Genomic DNA, 20,378 nt, shown 5'->3' on the forward strand with positions numbered 1-20,378 from the left:
GAGTGACAGTTCCCTTGGTTCAAAGCAATTATTAGGGATTCCACTGTATTCAGGAGGCAACGATCCTTGATGTTTGGGCAATGAGAGTCTCAGTTTTTAAGAAGAGTATCTGAGTAGCATATCATAGTATCCACTACAAAACTGTGTCCTCATTTTTCTTTTCACTACCAGATTTTTTTGAAAAATTCCTTTATGCTTTTTTTGTGAGATGGGGTCTCACTCTTGTGCCCAGGGTGGAGGGCAGTGGCACAATTACAGTTCACTGCAGCCTCAACCTCCTGGGATCAAGGTGTCCTCCTACCTCAGCCTTCTGAGTAGCTGGAACCACAGGCATGTGCCACGACACCCAGATAATATTTTTATTTTTATTTTGTAGAGACAGTGTCTCACTATGGTATCCATGCTAGTCTTGAACTCCTGGGCTTAAATGATGCTCCTGTCAGCCTCCCAAAGTGCTGAGAGTACAGACAGGAGCCTGGCTCTTTCTGTATGGTTTCTTTTTAATATCATCCATTGTCTCAGAGTCTAAGACAGAGCAAATATATATGTTTAATTCTCTCTCTATATATACACACACAGAAATATGTATAATACATATTTGGACAAATGAATGATTCATGTTCCATTTCCATGGGCAAATATGTACTTATAATAAAGACAAGATTTGATAGATTATTCAACAGCATATCTACCCTATGGAAATATATCGAGAACATGTATTTGTTGTTGTTACTTCATACTGTCTCTTGATATAATCACCTTCTAAGTAAAATCATTTAAAAAGGTTTGTAGTATAAGTGCAGTTTCAAACTTTCAAATAGTGTATATGTTTTATGTTATTTGTGCAGTGATATTTTAAATTATAACATCTTTATTGAAAAAAATGCAGTAGAGCATCAGGTATAACTCTCTGAATGGACAAACAGCCAAATGCTTAAAGATCCCAAATGCCATGCAATTCCAAAGGTTTTGAAATCTTTTAGTAACTTACATATCAATATCGAACTTCTAATTTTCTCTACTCTCTATTAATGAATAAGTAGCCTAGTGTCTCTCAGTTAAATAATACAAGTCACTTACTTGCTTTTATTTTGTGTCATTCCTATTCTGACTGTCAGGCACACAATTCTAGGTGTTACTAAGAAGGAGTGAGTGTTATCATGAGAATATCTAGCAGAAGATAAAGTTTTCTCATAATAAGTTAGTGAAGATTATCATGTTTATATTCTATAAGCACAGATTCAGAAGCAAGACACAGATATGTAACTTCCTCCATTCACAGAAGTGGCTCTTTCATGAAGATAAGAATGATAAATTTCAAAATTATCCCAGCATTTCTTTCATTAAGCTGAGAGCACATAGACATTCACACAAATACTTTATTCCAGCTAATAATGTTAAGCTCTCAAAAGATGGTATCGTCTGAGTCTGTTGAAAGAATAGAAAGTGTCATTTAGTAAAAAAAAAAAAAATAACAAAAATTGTTTAATGGAATTTTATTCACCCAGTTCTCTTTCAAATATAAAGAATGGTAATAGCTTTGACATTTTATCCTGCTTGTGAGCTAACAAGTTAACTTGCTGCAGTTTCATAGATACTGGCAAAAGACATGGGACACCTGGGTAAGAGAGAAAGGACTTTATTACTCAAGGAGCAGAGAAGGCAGCATGACCTTCATATTTAATTGATTTCTCTTTCTCTCTAAGTCACATAAGGGTAATTCAGAGTGGCACAGGTAGATACTACACACAGTGAGTTCATGTCACACATGAGGAACCTAGAGTTTAGGAAACTATCAATCATGTAAGGGGACTGCTTGCAAACTTGCCCAACCTTTGCCCTTGAAGGAGACATTGTCTTTATTATACTGGTGAGGAAAGAAATCTATCCTCTGCCCCTAGGTCCAGCAGGGAGACAGTATCTCCAGCTTCTGAGGTTGTTTGCTGTACAAATACCAGTTAAAAGACAGGAACAAAAGATGTCAGTGTCTCTTCAAAAGACATGTAGCAACGACATGAAAACTTTTCTCTAACCACCAACCCATTTACTAGCATGGGCTATAATGAGTCTTAAAACAGTTGGAGATTTTCATATCTGAACCATGATTAAGCTAATGTTTCCTTTTCTCTTCCTGAACCCAGATAATTAGAATACAGCAAGAACAAGAAGAGTAAATAATCCTTTATCAAATCCATAGATAACCCTAATCATCACTTTAGTGCAAAATAACTGCTGCTTATTTTCTAGCTGGGTACTAGATATAATAAATTATAAGAGCCTGGTTACTCAAGTTTTACTGTTTCAAAAATAAAAGTTTTTTAAAAATTAATATTAGTTGTTAGCATATTATTCAAACATTTTAATAAAATGTATGGGTTGGTTTAATAAAATGATGTAATTAATTAAATAGTTTTTATTTCAAATAGACAATTGAACAAATAACTACAGACTAACTTTGTTTTAGATATTGATGTATATTATACTTGAACACTAAGTAATAAAATTCTGATTAGAATTAAAGTCTGTTTTATGGGACATGAATAACTATAGTACTGGATTCTTAGGGCATAAGTCCACAGTTTGTGGGCTTTTATTCCAAACCATAATGCAACCAGGAATCCAAAAATCACACTTCATAGACACTTATACTATCTACCCCTTTATTTCTATTGATTAAATTATCCAAGATTGGCTCTATGTAAAACTAATGGTATCAAATACTAGGTAGGTCCATTAAGAGTGAGAATAAAATTGAATGTTTTTTGAGAATTCACTTTTATCATAATTTCAGGAAATTTCCTGGAATGATTTTTATGCTTTCAATTTTACTTTTAAGGTATCTTGCATAAGCCAGAATAAAATTACCATCACACACAGGAGGCAGTCTAATCTTTCCATAAACCTGAAATTGTTCTGGTTAAATATGTGTAAAGCATAATTTATGAGGAGATATCCAATGCGCTGATGACACTGAAATGATATGAGGCAAAAAAAAAAAAAATTTGTTATAAGATAACTTTTGAAATATAATATAATTTTAAATTCTAACTAGTAAAAACAGTGGACATTAAAATAGTAAAAGGCTGTCATCTTCAGGGTTCTATAAATTTATTTTCCATAAGAAATGTATTCTACTCTGTGTTGACCATATCATTTTCTGGTCATTGTCATGTTAAAAGTAAGCTAATATTTTAGATGCTAGTTACTATGTAAATATGAAGAAAGTATCTTATACCCATACTTTATTTAAAAAGTCTGTGAATTATGAAAATTATTAATATAATTATAAAGAAATATACATACTTGTTCCTACATCTTCAAGAAAAAACAAGGATATCTGTAAAGTGTTGAGTTGATTTGTAAGTTAAAGAAAAAATAGAACACACGGCCGGGCGCTGTGGCTCAGGCCTGTAATCCCAGCCCTTTGGGAGGCTGAGGTGGGTGAATCACTTGAGGCCAGGAGTTCGAAACCAGTCTGGCCAACATAGTGAAACCCTGTGTCTACTAAAAATACAAAAAATAGCCAGGAATGATGGCACCCACCTGTAATCCCAGCTACTTGGGAGGTTGAAGCAGGAGAATCGCTTGAACCCAGGAGGTGGAGGTTGCAGTGAGCTAAGATTGTGTCACTGCACTCCAGCCTAGTTGACAGAGCAAGACACTGCCTCGGAAAAAAATAAATAAAGTAAAAAATAGAACACTGTATTTTTTTGAACACTGGACTGAATTACTCATCCTTTTTTTTTTTAAGCAAAAGCATGGTTCCCCTACTTTGGTACTTATGCAAATCTTTCACATGGGCTGCTAGAGAAGGATAAATCTAGGATTGTTTAGTTTACATTTTTCTAATTTCTCCATTCTGACTTAATTTTAATTTTAATTTGTCATTTCTGAAGTTTTAGCTAAATAGATGGCTTTGTATTTTGGGAAAAAAAAGTGAAAATGTAAATACTATCGTGTTTAACTATTTTTTCTGCATTCCAAATATATTTTCAATTTCTGTGGAGGTTTATCAGCAAAAATATTGATTCTATGGATGGTAATATGTCAGTGATAAAACCCGTTTTTTAAATAACAAGTGCTATTTTAATTTCATCCCCATTTAGGAAAAGTGAAAAAAAACAAGAATGTTTCTTTTTTATTTTTATTAGTTGCTACCTGATGGCTTATATTTTTGTAAAGCTATGTTTCATATTCAAAAGCAAATGACATAAAAATTAATATAGGATATATTTTTTAATGGAGAAATATTTTATTCAGTTTTTTGAAGTGTCTTGGTTTAATTGTTTAGTCCTGTACATTGCTCACACTGAATAATTGTAACTGGAAGCATCAAACTTTGCTCCAGATGAACAAATTTGACCTGTTGTAGATGTAGCTTAAGTATCCTCTGCTTCAAGTTTAGAATTTCTATAATACAGTATATCCATGGATGAAATAAATTCTATATGATATTTCAAGTATAAATACACACATATTAAATAAGGCAAAATATGCAGAAAGTGTCCTTTTCAATTCTAACTCTATTATATCATGTGGTGACAATAGCATGCATTTACTCTGTGACCTGGTAAAATCATTGTTTTCTAGAAACTGTTTCCACATATTTAATGTTGCCATGAAAATTAAAAAATTTAAGATTGTTGCAAAGATTAACGTAAAATTATGCTAGCATAGTGCTTCACATATAATGGGTACTCAAAGTATAATTTGTATTATATAAAACATGCATAATATATAAAAATATATGCATTGCATATATATTACATATTATATTCCTATATGCATTATATATTAAATATAAGATACAGTAAAAATATGAGGTATAGTTACAGATTCTAGCTTTAATATTTATGAGTATGCAGATCAAATGAAAGAAGAGGCATAGATGTTTGAGCTGCGAAAACAAGATAAGGAACACCTTAAATATGTGTAGACATTTGTGCGTGTATGTATGGAAGGACAGGTAAAATTTGGGTAGTGATTGAGGACAATGGTGAATATACTATACAAGCAAAAAGGTTTATAGTTATATGGTATCAATTTAATACTTGTTCATTTTTACCTCAAACTCTTTCACAAATATCGAGTGATTTGTTATGTGTTTTGTTAATATTTTGTATCATCAAAATCACCTAAGTATTGTCTATTTATAGTACATTGAATTTTTCTATTCCAGACATAGGAATTTTTATCTAATTACAAATATACAGTACCACTTTTCATGCCTTTGAATTGATTTTTATTGAATATATGCAAAACATAACAGATATTAAATTTAGCAGAATTTCTGGAAACACCTGGTAGCATTTTATCTGACCTTCCAATATATGTTTGCTATCTTAGTCAGAATCCTGTTTACTTGGACTATTTTATGTTAACAATGTTTCTATCTACAGAAAAAGATGTTAAGAAACTGAAAACATTTACTTGATTCAACTGCTGACTCAATACAGATGACTGGCCTGATATATCAATGATGTACTTTCAGAAGCACAGTATAAACAGAGGTTTCTTCTTTCCCCATAGGTGTTTCTTACTGAGATGTACTATTAGTTTATGTTCCTTTCTGCCACTCTATCTGATAATACTAAAATTTATGTTCATGCAATTTTGTCTTACTTTGGTAGTCAAATTATGAATTTTTAGAAGTTACATTTTAAAATGAATTTACCAAAATTTTACTTAATTTCCAGGAAAGTTGCATGAATGTTGTCTAAATTCAAAGAGAGTGTTAAATGTCCTTCTGCTGATAGGACGAAAATATTTCCAACCATTATTGGTGTTTATGAGCTTAACCCTCAAGTTATGATTAGATCTAAAAATATCCACAAAACCCTTTATATTAAAAGTACATTGAATTTGGATCCGTGAAATATAGGTCACTGGACTCACAACAATTTGGAATCTGTATTTCCTTTTAGGGTCAGTTGATTTGTAAAATTTTCCAGATGTCATTCTCTCAATGAGGGGATGGTAGTAGTGCTCCCTCAAAGGCTTCCAAATATTATGGCTCTGTCACTATGGGTTAAACTATTTGGATGGTAAAGACAAGCTATATATTTTTGCTTTACCCACATGGTATTCTGACACCCTGCAGCCTGAGAGAAATATCTCCCACATTGCAGGCGGAGAATCATACTTCTTATCTCATGATTGTTAAAAAATGGGACTCTCCATGAAATTGTGAGTTGAAAATGGGTGCTATGACGGAAACTGTTTGTTTTCATTTCAACTTTGCCCGAGTGGGATCCTGATCTATCATTTAAGGCCCGTTTTTGTCAATGTTTACTAGCAGGATTCTCAAATAGGGCGTTCTTCCTAATCCTGACATAAGAGAAACAAATTTTCTAGGAATGCGGATCTGAAGTAGAAGAGACTCTTCTTCTTTGATGTCTTCTTCTCTAGGATCTTTTTGAATCTCTGTTTCAAGCTCACTATTTTCTGCTGCTTGAGGAACAACATCTTCCTGGGCAGTTGATGTGCCCGGCTCCCTGTTTATTGGGTTGATTACTGCCTGATAGATCATATCGGGATCAGCAGATGGAGACTCCATGTCTGTATTACAGTCATTAGAAGACTCATTTTCAGAATTTTTCTGAGCATTTTCATCTGGATCACTTCCTTCTTTAGTAGGAGAACTCATCCTGGGTTCTATTTATGAGAAAGAAGACGAAGATTTACTAAATTTCTGTATGTTCTGTTTTATAAGAATTCAGTTCTTTGGTCATAGCAAAAACCCTATGAATGTGCTATTTCTGTGCTTTCTCACAACTATAAATATTAGAGTCACAAAGCCACAGAATAAAGTAAGGAAAAGTGAAAACTGAGGGCAAATATAAGCCTCCTATTAAATATATTTTCCATTAACTTAGTTATGGAATTTGATTAAACTTGGAATAACAACTCTCATTTGACTATTTTAGGCATAGGCATATACTCTATGCACTTGAACACATTTATTTCTGGATAGAAGGCCCAATTATTTCCTTTTGGATGATGAATTATAAATAATTTTCATTATGTCTGAATTACCTACCTGAGAATTTTAAATGAGGCTGAAATAGAAGGAAGGTATTATGAGTGTATATGTTTCAAAGAGAATTAAGACCTATGTGAAAATGATATGGTTGAATTTGTATAAGGTACAAGCCATTCTTTTCCTGTAATTTTTTTCTTTTCTTAAAAGTCTGCCTTTTTAAAAGTAATGTCTAGCTAGGCCAAATGCAATGGCTCATGCCTGTAATCCCAGCACTTTGGGAGGCTGAGGCGGGCAGATCACCTGAGGTCAAAAATTCAAGACCAGCCTGACCAACCTGGTGAAACACTGTCTCTGCAAAACTACAAAAATTGGCTGGGGTGCCTGTAGTCCCAGCTATTCAGGAGGCTGAGGCAGGAGAATCGCTTGAACCCAGGAGGCAGAGGTTGCAGTGAGCCGAGATCGCGCCATTGCATTCCTGTCTGGGTGACAGAGCAAGACTTTGTCTCTAGATAGATAGATAGATAGATAAATAAAGTAATGTCTATATGAAGAAGTGCAATTTTGAATCACATGGGAAGGGAAAGCAGGCTAGATAAGAAGGTTGGAAGCTAATGAGTGAAGTTCAAACTCTGAGTTCATTTATTAAAATGTCTTCCAAATTCACTACTTTCGGTTTATTCTCAATGCCTCAGTACTAGTCAAGCTAAAAATTACTTCATGCTTGCTTTACTGCTGATAGCGGCTGATTTCACTGATTGCAAACTCTACACTTGCCACTCTCGTCACCCTGTCCTCTTCCCTTTTTACTTTCCTTATGTCTTTTACCTGCTCAAACACTTTCAGTGTACCCTAAACTCTGAAATCCGTGCTTCCAATTCTACCCTAGAGGGGACTTTGAACAACCAACTTGGCAGATTTCTTCAGAGCAGGATTATGGGCAGGGAACTTTCTTATTGAAGTCAGTGGTGGAGAAAGGTGATCGTAAGTGAGCTGAAAAGAAATCTGGTAAAATTTGCGAAATTGACTAACATGGTTTTTATTTCTCATGGCTAGCTTTTATGAGCTAGCCTAGGCAGAATTTATGAATATGTTAGCAGGATTTAAAGATGTAGAATGATGTGGAACCTTATCTCATAATTACAGTCTTCAGAGACCCTACACAATCTGGCTCCATCTCCCCTAACCAACTTTTTCCTCTATTCACTCAACATGCATTCTCTGTTCCAATACTGCTGAGCTTTTATTATCTCATGCTCATCAAAACTTTCAATTCAATCTTCAATTATTTTTTCAGAGTTTGATATGAATTCATGTGTGACTATTTTTCTACCAAATAGGCTTTATATTTTTTATTGAAGGTAGTGATCACAATTAAAGTTTATCTGGTATCTTTCATTGTCTTGTGCTGTTTCTAAGGTCATGGAATTGTATACTTCTCATTTCCCTGAACTTTCAAGCATTTCTTTCTTTTGCTTCTATTATTGTGTGCTATGTTCTGATCCTGCTTAATTCATGCTTACTTTGTGAAACTCTAACATTTAAATATAGGTATTTCTCAAGACTCATTTCTCCATTCTCTAGTCTACTTTTGCTTACTTTCTTCTTCAGAGTCCTTGCACATTCCTATCATTTCACAGGCATAATTTTGAGCCCTTGCTAAGCTTTGCTGAGTTTTACGTTTTTAATATTGGCAATTAGAAAAGTTCTCTACATAAACATCTCAGCATCAGTGGTTATCATCAAGGCAAAACAATAAACAGAGTCTACATTTTAGAGGCTTTCTAAATAAAGTAAATTGAACTCACAAAATTCGAGGATAATATAACTGGCTGCTTCTCAATAAGGCTGGAATCCAGTCATTCGGTGAGAACTGAAGTTGGTGGTGGTCATCTATAGCTTTTCAGATGAACCCTGAAAACAAATCAAGATATTTTCATAAAACAAAGGAAAAAATAGTTAGCACCTGCACCTTCTTCCCTCAAGAAAAGCATCTATGCTGCTCTGCTGTTTGGTAGGGTCGTTTACTTCCATATTTCAGGATAACTACGAGATTCATTGTTCCCTTCTACATTCTGAAATAGGATTGTATATAAGAAATATCCAGTGTTCATTGTGAATATACTCACATATTTATCACATATATTTATGCCATTAGACTATGTTAAGACTGCTTTTTCAATAAACATAATATATGTGTTATCTAGAGGCTTATTGCCCGCCAAAATGTAGTTACATCACAAAGCTATGTACTTAAGGTTATTATTGCTCATTCAAAAATAAACACTCACAGGAATTGCACAAGAAGTCTGTATGTATTCTGTTAAACCTCTCAATCTTTATTATTTAATGTTTGGACTTATGTTTAGAAATAGCCAAGAGTCATATTCTTATTTAATCACTTTTTTAAAAATACCTCAGCCAAATGACTGTGTTTACCACTGACTCTGTCATTTTCTCCTGTTTTCTGGTATTTTTAAAGTATTTGGTGTTCTATACTTCATTTACATAGGACATTATAAATATATGAATTAAGTATAAACACTAAATATATATATGTACACCTTAAATATACATTTTAATATATATTAAAAATAAACCAAAAACCATCAGTGTATATGTATACATACACAAACACACACACACCATTTCCTTGTTTATTATACAGAAAACCAAAATCATTTTTTCCTCACAAAGATAAATGTAGATGTATGTACCTGATAGCTTTTAAAATTATAATGTTTAAAATCTTTAAAATAAATGACTTTTGAGTTGATAATCAGGGACCTGAGGAACAACAATATTGTACTTTATTCTAAATACCCGGGTTGTGTTTTCAAATATTCTCTTCTGATTAAGATTTTTATGTAATGGCCTTTTGAGATTCAAAAGATATATATCGAGTTTTAAAAGAATCTGGCTATTTTGAATCTTTCTAATTTAGTTTTGATTATCCTTTATATTGAAGGAATTTTATTTTTATTCTATTTATACTGTATCCTCCAATGTCCACATACTCTGGAGAAAGATGTATGTTACTTCTACCAAAACTTTAAATGTTTTACACTAAATAATATTAATGACTCATCAGCTCAAATAGACTTCTCTATGTAAATGTCCCATCTTTCCCTGCTGACAAACCCTCCAATATACAACTTCACTTCACCTCAGATGAAAGAGCTTCAACTAACATATGCCTTCTGATTCCCACACACTCATCACTGGCAGGAAACCCCTCACCATATCCTAATTTCTTTAATTGAGGGAACTTATCTTCTGTTTCTTTCAAATTCGTTAACTTTACTTTAAAATGATTTTATCACTCAAAAATTTGTGACAAATTAAACCAGAAACTTTTCTGCCTATGTTCAGAGAAACATATGTGAACATATTAAATCCCTGACCCCGAGGGACAACTCTCTGAGTAGTGTCTACATCAATTAATGATAACTCAAGAAACCAAAGTTACACATAAGTAATTTCTTAAATATATTCTAAAATGGATACACAAACTAAAAAGTACTTATTAACGATCCCTTATGCTTTCCCTTTCACTTTCAACTCACACTTCATCTTCATTCTCCTTTGTGAAAATCCTTAGGAAAGGTGAGTTTCACGGCTACTGCCTTCTGGACTCCTTTTCTTCTGCCATCTGCCTCTCAATTTATACCTCTTTTAGAGTTCTTTTGACTCTGCTTCACAATGCCCACAGAACATGGAAACGTAGCAACCTAGAACCCTCTTCAGACTGTAGGGGGAGGGAATAACTGAAATGGCAAATTTGAAATCTTCTTTAGATGGCAAGCAAACAGTTAAGGCTGGGAACACCCATGAGTTTATAACTCTTGCTTTATCACACACACAAAATCCGAACTATATGCAATATTCTCAGTATCGAAGCAGTGTGAAGACAGGATTGCCAGATGTAATACAAGACAACAGTAAAATTTGAATTTCTTATAACTGATACTTTTTAGTATCAGTATGTACCAAAATGTTTAGGGATACATTTTTTTTTAATAAAAATGTTGTTAATCTGAAATTTAAATTTAATTGAGCATTTTGTTTTTGTTTTGTTTTATTTTTATTTTTTTATTGTACTTTAGGTTCTGAGGTACATATACAGATCATGCAGGACTGTTGCATAGGTACATACATGGCAAGGTGGTTTGCTGCCTTCATCCCACCATCACCTATATCTGGTATTTCTCCTCATATTATCCCTCCCCACCCTCCCTAACCCCTGCTGTCCCTCCTCTAGCCCCCCACAACTGACTGCATTGTGTGATGTGCCTGTCCCTGTGTCCACGTGTTCTAATTGTTCAACACCCGCCTATGAGTGAGAACATGCGGTGTTTTGTTTTCTGTTCTTGTGTCAGTTTGCTGAGAATGATGGTTTGCAGATTCATCCATGTCCCTGTGAAGGACACGAACTCATGTATGTTTATTTACTAAATCTGGTAACCCTACATGATGATAATACTTGACTGATTGTTCCATTTTATGAGTTTGGTTTACACACTTTACACCATTTTCCTGTTCTTCCTTAGTTTTCTCAACTGATTTTCCTTTAGTTTCCCAGCTTTCAAATATCAAACAATAGGGAGCCATATATTATTTGATTGTATAAGCAAATATGATGGGGTTTTTTGGAACACTTTTCAATGTACTTTTATTTTCATAGTTTCTCTAGAACACTTCTAATTTCTACCTTCTGTTGGTTTGTGGCAAGATGAGAGGGTTTTCTGGTGCATGTGAGCCCTGTGAGACTCAGAGAGGGTATTAGAGGTAAGTATCTCTCATACTATACTATACCATGAGAGGAAAGTGTGTCTCATCTTCATAGATGGAATCTATCCAAGAGGGGCTGTCAGAGTGAGTGATAAGACATTCTCACTCCAAAGGGTCAACATAGGGCCTAGAGAGAAAGACTAGGACTCAAATTGTGCCATCAAAACTGAACTGTTAGTCCAGAAATAAAGAAGTAATAGAATAAAGAAATAAAAGACAAGCCTCAGATAAGGGCAGGTGTGCCCAATGGTTCTCTTTCAGGTATGAGCTTGTGTGAGCATACTAAATACTATAAAAGGTGCCTAAGCAAATTACACTATTGATTCACTTTCTTTATCATTTTATTTTATTAGGTGTTTTTGTATGTAATGTTTATTTTCTTCCCTTTTTTCTCATGTATATTGCTGCTACGACATTTAGGTGCGAAGGCTATGGAGTGTGAGTTAAAAATATAGTCTCTAAGGATTCGGATTTGTTATGATATTCCTAGAAATCTTGTGAGGAAGTTCTTCAAGTAGTTTATTTTCATAAAAAACTAAAGAGCTCCATGAGAAAATATCACATCAAAGACAGAGTCAAAGCACCTAAGCCTAGAATAAAGCAAATAAGCAGTAATTTTGAAGATTAAAATAGAGTATATATATATATAGACTCTCTCTCTCTCTATATATATATAAAATAATGTAATATATATATAATATATATATGTAGAGGGAGAGTGTGTGTGTGTATATATATCCCATCTATCTGTCTATCTATCTGCCTACCTACCTACCTACCAACTACCTACCCACCACCTACCTATCTACCGTCTTTGTTTTACTCTGGTCCTTTTAGAGATATGTGTTGGAAACTTAAGAAGCAATTAATAAAGGAAAGGTGATCTATTTTTGTTTATGAAACAAACTTTCTTCACTGAGGTGACTGTCAAAACACATCATAACTTAAAATAGTAAATGGTTACACACTGAAAGTGTTGGCCTGAGAAGACAACAATATCTTAATCAGATAGGCAGAAGAAAATGAAGGAGTCCTAACAACGGCTAAGAAAAATTTACACAAGACCAAAATCAAAAGCAGCTCTTTTACACACACACCCCAAGACATTAAGCTATGTACTTTAATTTGGGTGAAATAGCCATAACATTAGAATCAGGTTGCTACAGTAAAGCTTAGAGGAACATAAACCCAATACCACCTGTACCAGGAAAAGGAAAGAAATCATCTGGCACGTGGAAGCCAAAAGGGCCTCATTAGGTAACAGAAATGAAACAACCCCTGGGGATTACCTGAGTTAGTAGAAGAGAGTTAAGAATAATATATGTTAAGCATTTGTGGATGTAGAAAAAGTAAAATACTGTTGATGGGACCCTGTAGTATCATTTTTTCTTTACATTATTTAGCTTGATTTATTTTTCTTTTACATTTTTGGATAATCCCACACTATTCTGATTTCTTCTTTTCAAGACATTTGTGTTGTTGCTAAATACAGCATATTTCTGAAATTAAAATACATTATTTGCCGTTGTCATTATCTTAGGCATATTACATATTTTGCCTGAATATTCTATTAGTGGAGTATGGTGCAGGATGAGGCAATAATTATCTTTCGCTGATGATAACTGTACAAGTAGTTAGTTGTCTGTCGCTTAGTAATTTAGCTAAATTTTGGTAACCCCATATATGGTTTTATGAACAGAAATGGAGTGAAGAGAATGGCTGTTTTTCTTCAACTTTTATCTGGAGAATTAATTTATACTATTTCCTAAACAAATCACTTTACTTTTTATGTGCTAACAAATCAGGCCTTTTAGCATTTGATACACATTGCCTGCAAGACTTCCTCCTTTTCCCTGATATATGGCTTTGCTTCTTTCTCCCAGACTACTTCAACATCCTACAAAAATATAATTCAGAAGCAATATAGCTCTGGGAGAGAGCAGAAATTCTCTAGAACAACAACAACAAAAAAAAGTTAAAGACCAGAACCATTTCTAGGGTGTCTCATATCTTTGTTTCTGAACAAAACTGCATTCAGAATGACACAACCATGATTGTGATCAGCTCTTATAAATCATTTCTTCAAGATATGCTAAGGTTGTTTCCGGAAGCAAAGGAAAAAAGTAATTTGAAAGTACCTTCTGTCTTACAACTGTAGCCAATCCTTTTTCTCAGGTGGTCTCAGTGAGTTCTTTGTATCCTTCCTCTTTTCTCCCCATTCATTTCCATAGATATAGCTTAGCACAAACTCATTATTTATAAATACAGGGACATGAGCTTGAAAATAAAACTCATAAATTATGCAAATAATGTTTAAAAATGCAAATCTGTTGTCCTTATCTTATTTGGTCATACCCATCTATGATAAAATATAATTTTCAATGCCAAGTATATGGATACAATTTTCACTTGCTCACATATTGCATAAGAAACATAATTGATTTTACATATCGATCCCTAGATCAAATACAATCTGATAAGTCCAAATGCAGTAATGGCAGGCATATAATAGCTCCTTTTTATTCTTTAATTGTGATTCTGTTTAATTTTGTGCAACTCATGCTTCATTTTTTTTTTAAATATCACATTTTAAGGTTGTTTTAATTTAAGTCTACTATTTTGAGGAAGTCCAAAGTGCATACTAGAGTCCAACTGCATTGCATTTAAAACAAAGGCTATGTGCAAAATAAATTTAATAAGATTTTACAAAAGGGGTCAAAAGAGCAATTGGTATTTGTGTATGTAAGTGTGTCTGCATGTTAGTAGATAAAAGTTATTAGTCTATTAATGAACCACAAAGTTAGGCCTAGACAGACAAAATTGGAATTAATTTCTACGTATTGAAAGGAAATGATAATTGTTACATCAACTATTGGCTATTAAATAGACACAAAAAAACTTACAGTGTATTTTGTGTCTATTTAATAGCCAATAGTTGATGCAACAATATTACTGTTATGAACTCTTAAGAGAAGCTGAGGTAGTTGGTTAGTAAAAACTCTAAGGTTTTGGACAAAGACATTTGAAACAAAGTACTTTGTTTCTTCATAATTTTGTGTATTATATGAAGGATGCAGACTTTCTTTTCACTGGACATACTTGCTTGCCATGTGTGACATTATGTCAGTATGTAAGCAGCAAAAACACAAAATAAAAAAAGGGTGATAAAATCTGCAAAGTGGTGGAAATTGTAAACAAAGCTAGAGGCTGTGCTCAAGCTGTGATCCTCCTCTGGAAATTATCAATAATCTTGTTCTATTTTTTCCTCAGCCCCCAAAACATATTCCAAAGTCAAATTTCATTTCTCACTGTGTTTTATTACTAATATACATTATTTAATCCCATTTTAATGCTGTCATATCAGTAACTTTTACTCTGATTTATACAACAACCACTTCCCCTGGGGAATTGGAGCAGTTCCAGGGTAAATAAATTCAATGTATGTTACCATCTATATATACTATATAGAGTTAAAGCAAAAGAGTCCTCTAAATTATGTATCTTTCAAATTCATGTACCCTCTAAATTTTAAATAGGTTAATCAGATATATAACAACTTCATAGACCCATTGGTGATTACTCTACACACAATAATGGAAATATTGGAATATATGTGCATTCACTCATCTACACACACATTAGGGGTCCTCAAAACGTTTATGAAAAAGCATATTTCAAAAATTTATGCATGAATTTTCATATAGTTTGAATATTTGTCCCCTCCAAATCTCATGTGAATATTTTATCCCTGATGTCGGATAACATGTCCAAATTTCATTTTAGGCTCCCTGAGCCTAATGGGAGGTGTTTGGGTAATGGGGGCACATTCCTCAAGAATGACTTCATGCCTGCCATCCCCTTGGTAATGAGTGAGTTTTCTATTAGTTCACTTGAGATCTGGTTATTAAAAGAGTCTGGTATCACTCTCCTGTCTATCTCTTGCTCCTTTTCTCACCAAGTGACACTGCTGGTCTCCCTTCTCTTTCCACCATGATTGTAAGCTTCCCGAGGCCCTCACCAGAAGCAGACAATGATGCCATGCTTCTTGTACAGCCTGCAAAACTATTAAGCAAATAAACTTCTTTATAAATTATCAACCCATGGGTACTCCTTTATAGCAATACAAAATGGGCTAACACAGATAATTTGTACCTAGGAGTGAGACATTGCTGTAAAGACACCTGAAAATGCGGAGGTGGATTTAGAACTGGTAATGTGCAGAGGTTGGAGGAGTTTGTTTGGAGGACTTAAAAAGAAACAAAACAGGAAGACGAGAGAAAGTCTGAAACTTGTTAGAGACTGCTTAAGTGGTTGTGACCACAATGGTGCTGGAAATATGGGTAGTGAAGGTCAGGCTGATAAGGTCCCAGATGGAAATGAAAAATTTATTGGAACCTAGAGCAAAGGTTACCTTGGTTATATGATAGAAAAGAATTTGCCTGCATTGTGTCTGTGTTTGAGGACTCTATGGAAGGCTGAACTTAAAAGTGATGATTTAGAGTATCTGGAAAAAAAAATATATATATATATATATATGTGTGTGTGTGTGTATACATATATGTATATATGTGTATATATGTATATATATGTATGTATATATGTGTATATATATGTATATATGTGTGTATATATATGTAATATGTAGGCAAGCACTCAAGAAGTGATGTGACTGCTTCTAAGAGGTTATGATCAGATATGGGAGCAAAACAATGACCAAGTTGTTACTTATAATAGTTAGTTAAAGTGGAAGCAGAGCCAAAATGTGAAAAATTCACAGGCTAGCCATGTGGTAGAGAAGGAAAGGCTGTTTTCAGGCAAGAAAGCCTGTGGAGCAACCACTTGCTAGAGAGAATAGAATGACTAAATGGGAGCCAATTGCTAATAGTAAGAACAAGAGGGAAAAAAATTCCAAAGACATTTCAGAAATTTTCAAAGCAAGCCTTCTTATTATAAGCCCAAAAGCCTAATAGAAAAGACTGGTCTCAGGAGTCAGGTTAAGAGCAATATTGCCCTGTGCTGCTTTGGGCTGCTGTTCCCTACATTTCCACTGCTCTTGTTAAAGAGACCTAGATACAGCTTGGGCTGTTGCTTCACAGGGTACAAGCCATAAGCCCTAATCCTTTATGTGGTGTTAAGCTGCAGGCACAGAGAATGCAAGGGCTTGGCAGTTTCACACAGATTTCAGCAGATGTATGGGAAAGGCTGGGGGCCTGAGCAGAAGACTGTATTAAGGGCAGATTTTCCACAGAGAGCCTATACTAGGTCATTGTCAAAGAGGGAACGTGTGAGCTTGGAGCTCCCACAAGAAGTATCTCCACCAGGAAACTGGCTAGTGGAGCTGCGGAAATAGGGTTGTCACCCATACTGAACAATGGTACAACTACTGGTAGTGTACACCCTCAACCTTGAAAAGCTGCAGACATTTAACTCCAACATGGAAGAGCAGCCAGGTAGGCTGTGTCCAGCTAAGCCATAGGTATACGGCTAGACAAGGCCTCAGGAGCTTACCTGTGTCCCCAGGAGGTGAGAAATTGAGCCAAAGGAGATCATTTTGAAGCTTCAAAACTTAATGTCTGCCCTGCTGGGTTTCAGAATTGCTTGTGGGCCTATTTCCTCTCTTGTTTGATTTTCTGCTTTTGAAATGAAAATGTTTACCCTGTGTCCATACCACCATTATATCTTGGAAATAAACAACTTAAAAATAATCTTACAGGCTTATAGGTTAAAGGAACTGGCTTTGAATTTCAGATGAGGCTTTGGACTTTTGACTTTTCCGTTGATGCTTTAAATAAATTAAGACTTTTAGGGTCAAATGCAGGGCTAGTACCTATAATCCCAGTATTTTGGAAGGCCTAGGCAGAAGCAACACTTGAGGTCAGGAGTTTGAGACCATCCTGGACAACAAAGTGAGACCCCATCTCTACGAGAAATAAAAATAATAAAATAGCTGGGCATGGTGGCACACCACTATGATCCCAGGTACGTGGGAGGCCAAGGCAGGAGTATCACAGGAGATTGAGGCTGCAGTGACCCATGTTCACACCACACACTCCAGCCTGGGCAAAAGAGCAAGACCATTTTTCAAAAATAAGACTTTTGGAATCTAATGGAAAGGGATAATTGTGTTTTCCAATGTGAAAAAAAGCATGAGGTTTGGGGAACCAGGAACAGAATGTTGTAGTTTGGATATTTATCCCCTCAAACCTCATGTTGAAATCTGATTCCAAATGTTGGACGTGTGGCTTAGTGAGAGGTGTTTGAGTCATGGGTCATGGGGCAGATCCCTCATTAATGGCTTAGTGCCCTTCCTGTGGTGATGAGTGAGTTCTTGCTCTGTTATTTTACTCAATATCTGGTTGTTAAAAAAGAGTCTGAGACCACCTTTCTATCTGTTGCTACTGCTCTTGCCTTGTGACATACCTACTCTACCTTCATCTTCCACCATAATAATACACTTTCTGAGGCCCTCACCAGAAGCAGATGATGACACTATGTTTCTTTTACAAACTGCAGAACCATAAGCCAAGATAACCTCCTTTCATTATAGTCACAAAAGAATAAAATACAATTAACAAGGAGCTGAAGAATCTCTACAGTAATAAATAAAAAACACTGTTCTAAGAAATCAGAAACAACACAAACAAATTTAAAAAACCTATTCTCATGGAAAGGAAGAATCAACATTGTTAAAATGCCTGTAATTCAAAAAATAATTTATAAATTCAATAGCATTCTTATCAAACTACCAAATTCATCTCACAGAATTATTAAAATCTATTCTAAAATTCATGTGCAACAAAAACAGAGCCCAAATGGCCAAAACGATCCTAAGCAAAAAGAACAAAGCAAGAGCTGTTACACAAAGCACTTCAAACTATACTACAAGGATACGGCAAATAAACATTATGGTACTTGTACAAAACAGGCTTATAGACCAATGGAACAGGTCAAAAATCTGATCCCAGAAATACAGCCAGAATCACCCTCATATCAAAACCTGGAAAAAAACACACACACAAAAGAAAGCTATGGGACAATATTCTTGATAACGATAGACGCAAAAATTTTTTACAAGATAATAAACTTAACCCAACAGCACATTAAATGTAAGTTCACCATAATTAGGTAGGCTTGTTTTATGGGATGTTCAGTAGGTTTAAGACAGACAAATGAGTAAATACTATTTGCCACACAAACACAATTAAAAATAAAGCATATACAACATCTCAATAGCTATAGAAAGTTTAAAACATACACAAGCATCTCAATAGATGTAGATTTACTTATTTTCCGTATTTCTATTTACATTGTCGAGTGTTCGAAATACGAAGAAAAAGGGGAATTGACAGGAATCTCCTAGTTAATTGTGTAGTTTTGTCAAATTTTAAAATACCCTAATAATTTAGAAATGTATATTAATTTTCAGTATAGTAATCATAGATAGTCAGTGGTAAAATTGAAAAGGGAATGTATAATCCATAATAAATAATTTGGTGGAAATAAATAAGGCATTATATATTATTTGAAAACTGTATGCATTATGTATAAATAGCTTCTCTGGAACTTTTTGCAATATATTACAATGTTTACATCCAAATTTTTTCAAATATTCTTTATAACAGAACAGTTCTCTCAATGTCAGTTTGTAAGTGGTTCAAAAAGCACAGAAGAAAGGTAAGATGCTGTTTTGAACAATATGCCCTTATCTCTTTATATTTAGGTCAGCTGCTCATCAATTCAAAGAGTTATTACATTTTTTTAAACAATAAAAATAGGTTTCCCTAAATATCTGAATGATTAAAACCCTCAGCAAATAGGCAATGATAGGCTTGGCACAGTTTGAAACTCACAGTTTTAGCTTTACCTACTATTTCTCACATATATGCACATTATTCCATTCTTCTTTGTCTATTTTATTCTGGCTTCTTTGACATAATTTTTGCCTAAATATGCAATAACCACACTGTGTGGGAAAGTCTCCCTATTAAAGTAATAGTAGCAATGTAAGGTTTTAAAATCTTTGCATATTTGATAAGAAGTCATGTCCCAGATTTATTATTAGGGAAATAACACATACTCAAGTTCATAAAAATTTTATTTAAAAGATCAAAATAGGCCAGGAGCTCATGCCTGTAATTCCAGCACTTTGGGAGGCCAAGGTGGGCAGATCACGAGGTCAGGAGTTTGAGACCAGTCTGGCCTTTTTTTGTTTGCATATCTTGTATTTTTATTTACTTTTTTACTTTTTAATTTTTGTGGGTATATGGTCAGTGTATATATTTATAAGGTACATGAAATGCTTTGATTCAGGCATGCAATGTAAAATAATTATATCATGGAAAATTGGTTATCCATCCCCTCAAGCATTTATCCTTTGTGTCACAAACAGTCCAATTATATTCTTAGTTATCTTGAAATGTACAACTAAATAAGTATTGACTCTAGTCATCCTGTTGTGTTTTCAAATAGTAGATCTTATTATTTCTTTCTATTTTTCACATCCAATAATTCTCTCTGTCTCCACCACATCAATTCCACAACTACTCTGTCCAGCCTATGGTAACCCTTCTTCTCTTCATGTCCATGAGTTCAATTGTTTTGATTTTTA

The 20,378-nt window shown here is 34.3% G+C and overlaps 1 protein-coding gene across 1 annotated transcript; it reads right to left on the minus strand.

Annotated features, from left to right (window-relative positions):
• Positions 1-5,685: 5,685 nt before the first annotated feature.
• CPXCR1 (CPX chromosome region candidate 1) lies at positions 5,686-6,646 on the minus strand. The gene is given in 3 exon segments (XM_064360359.1): positions 5,686-6,002; positions 6,005-6,291; positions 6,333-6,646. Coding segments are annotated over 3 exon segments (918 nt in total).
• Positions 6,647-20,378: the final 13,732 nt, after the last annotated feature.

Source organism: Aotus nancymaae, unplaced genomic scaffold (genome assembly GCF_030222135.1).
Source record: "Aotus nancymaae isolate 86718 unplaced genomic scaffold, 86718_ANA_hifiasm-v0.15.2.pri h1tg000004l, whole genome shotgun sequence".
Classification (NCBI taxonomy): Eukaryota; Metazoa; Chordata; class Mammalia; order Primates; family Aotidae; genus Aotus; species Aotus nancymaae.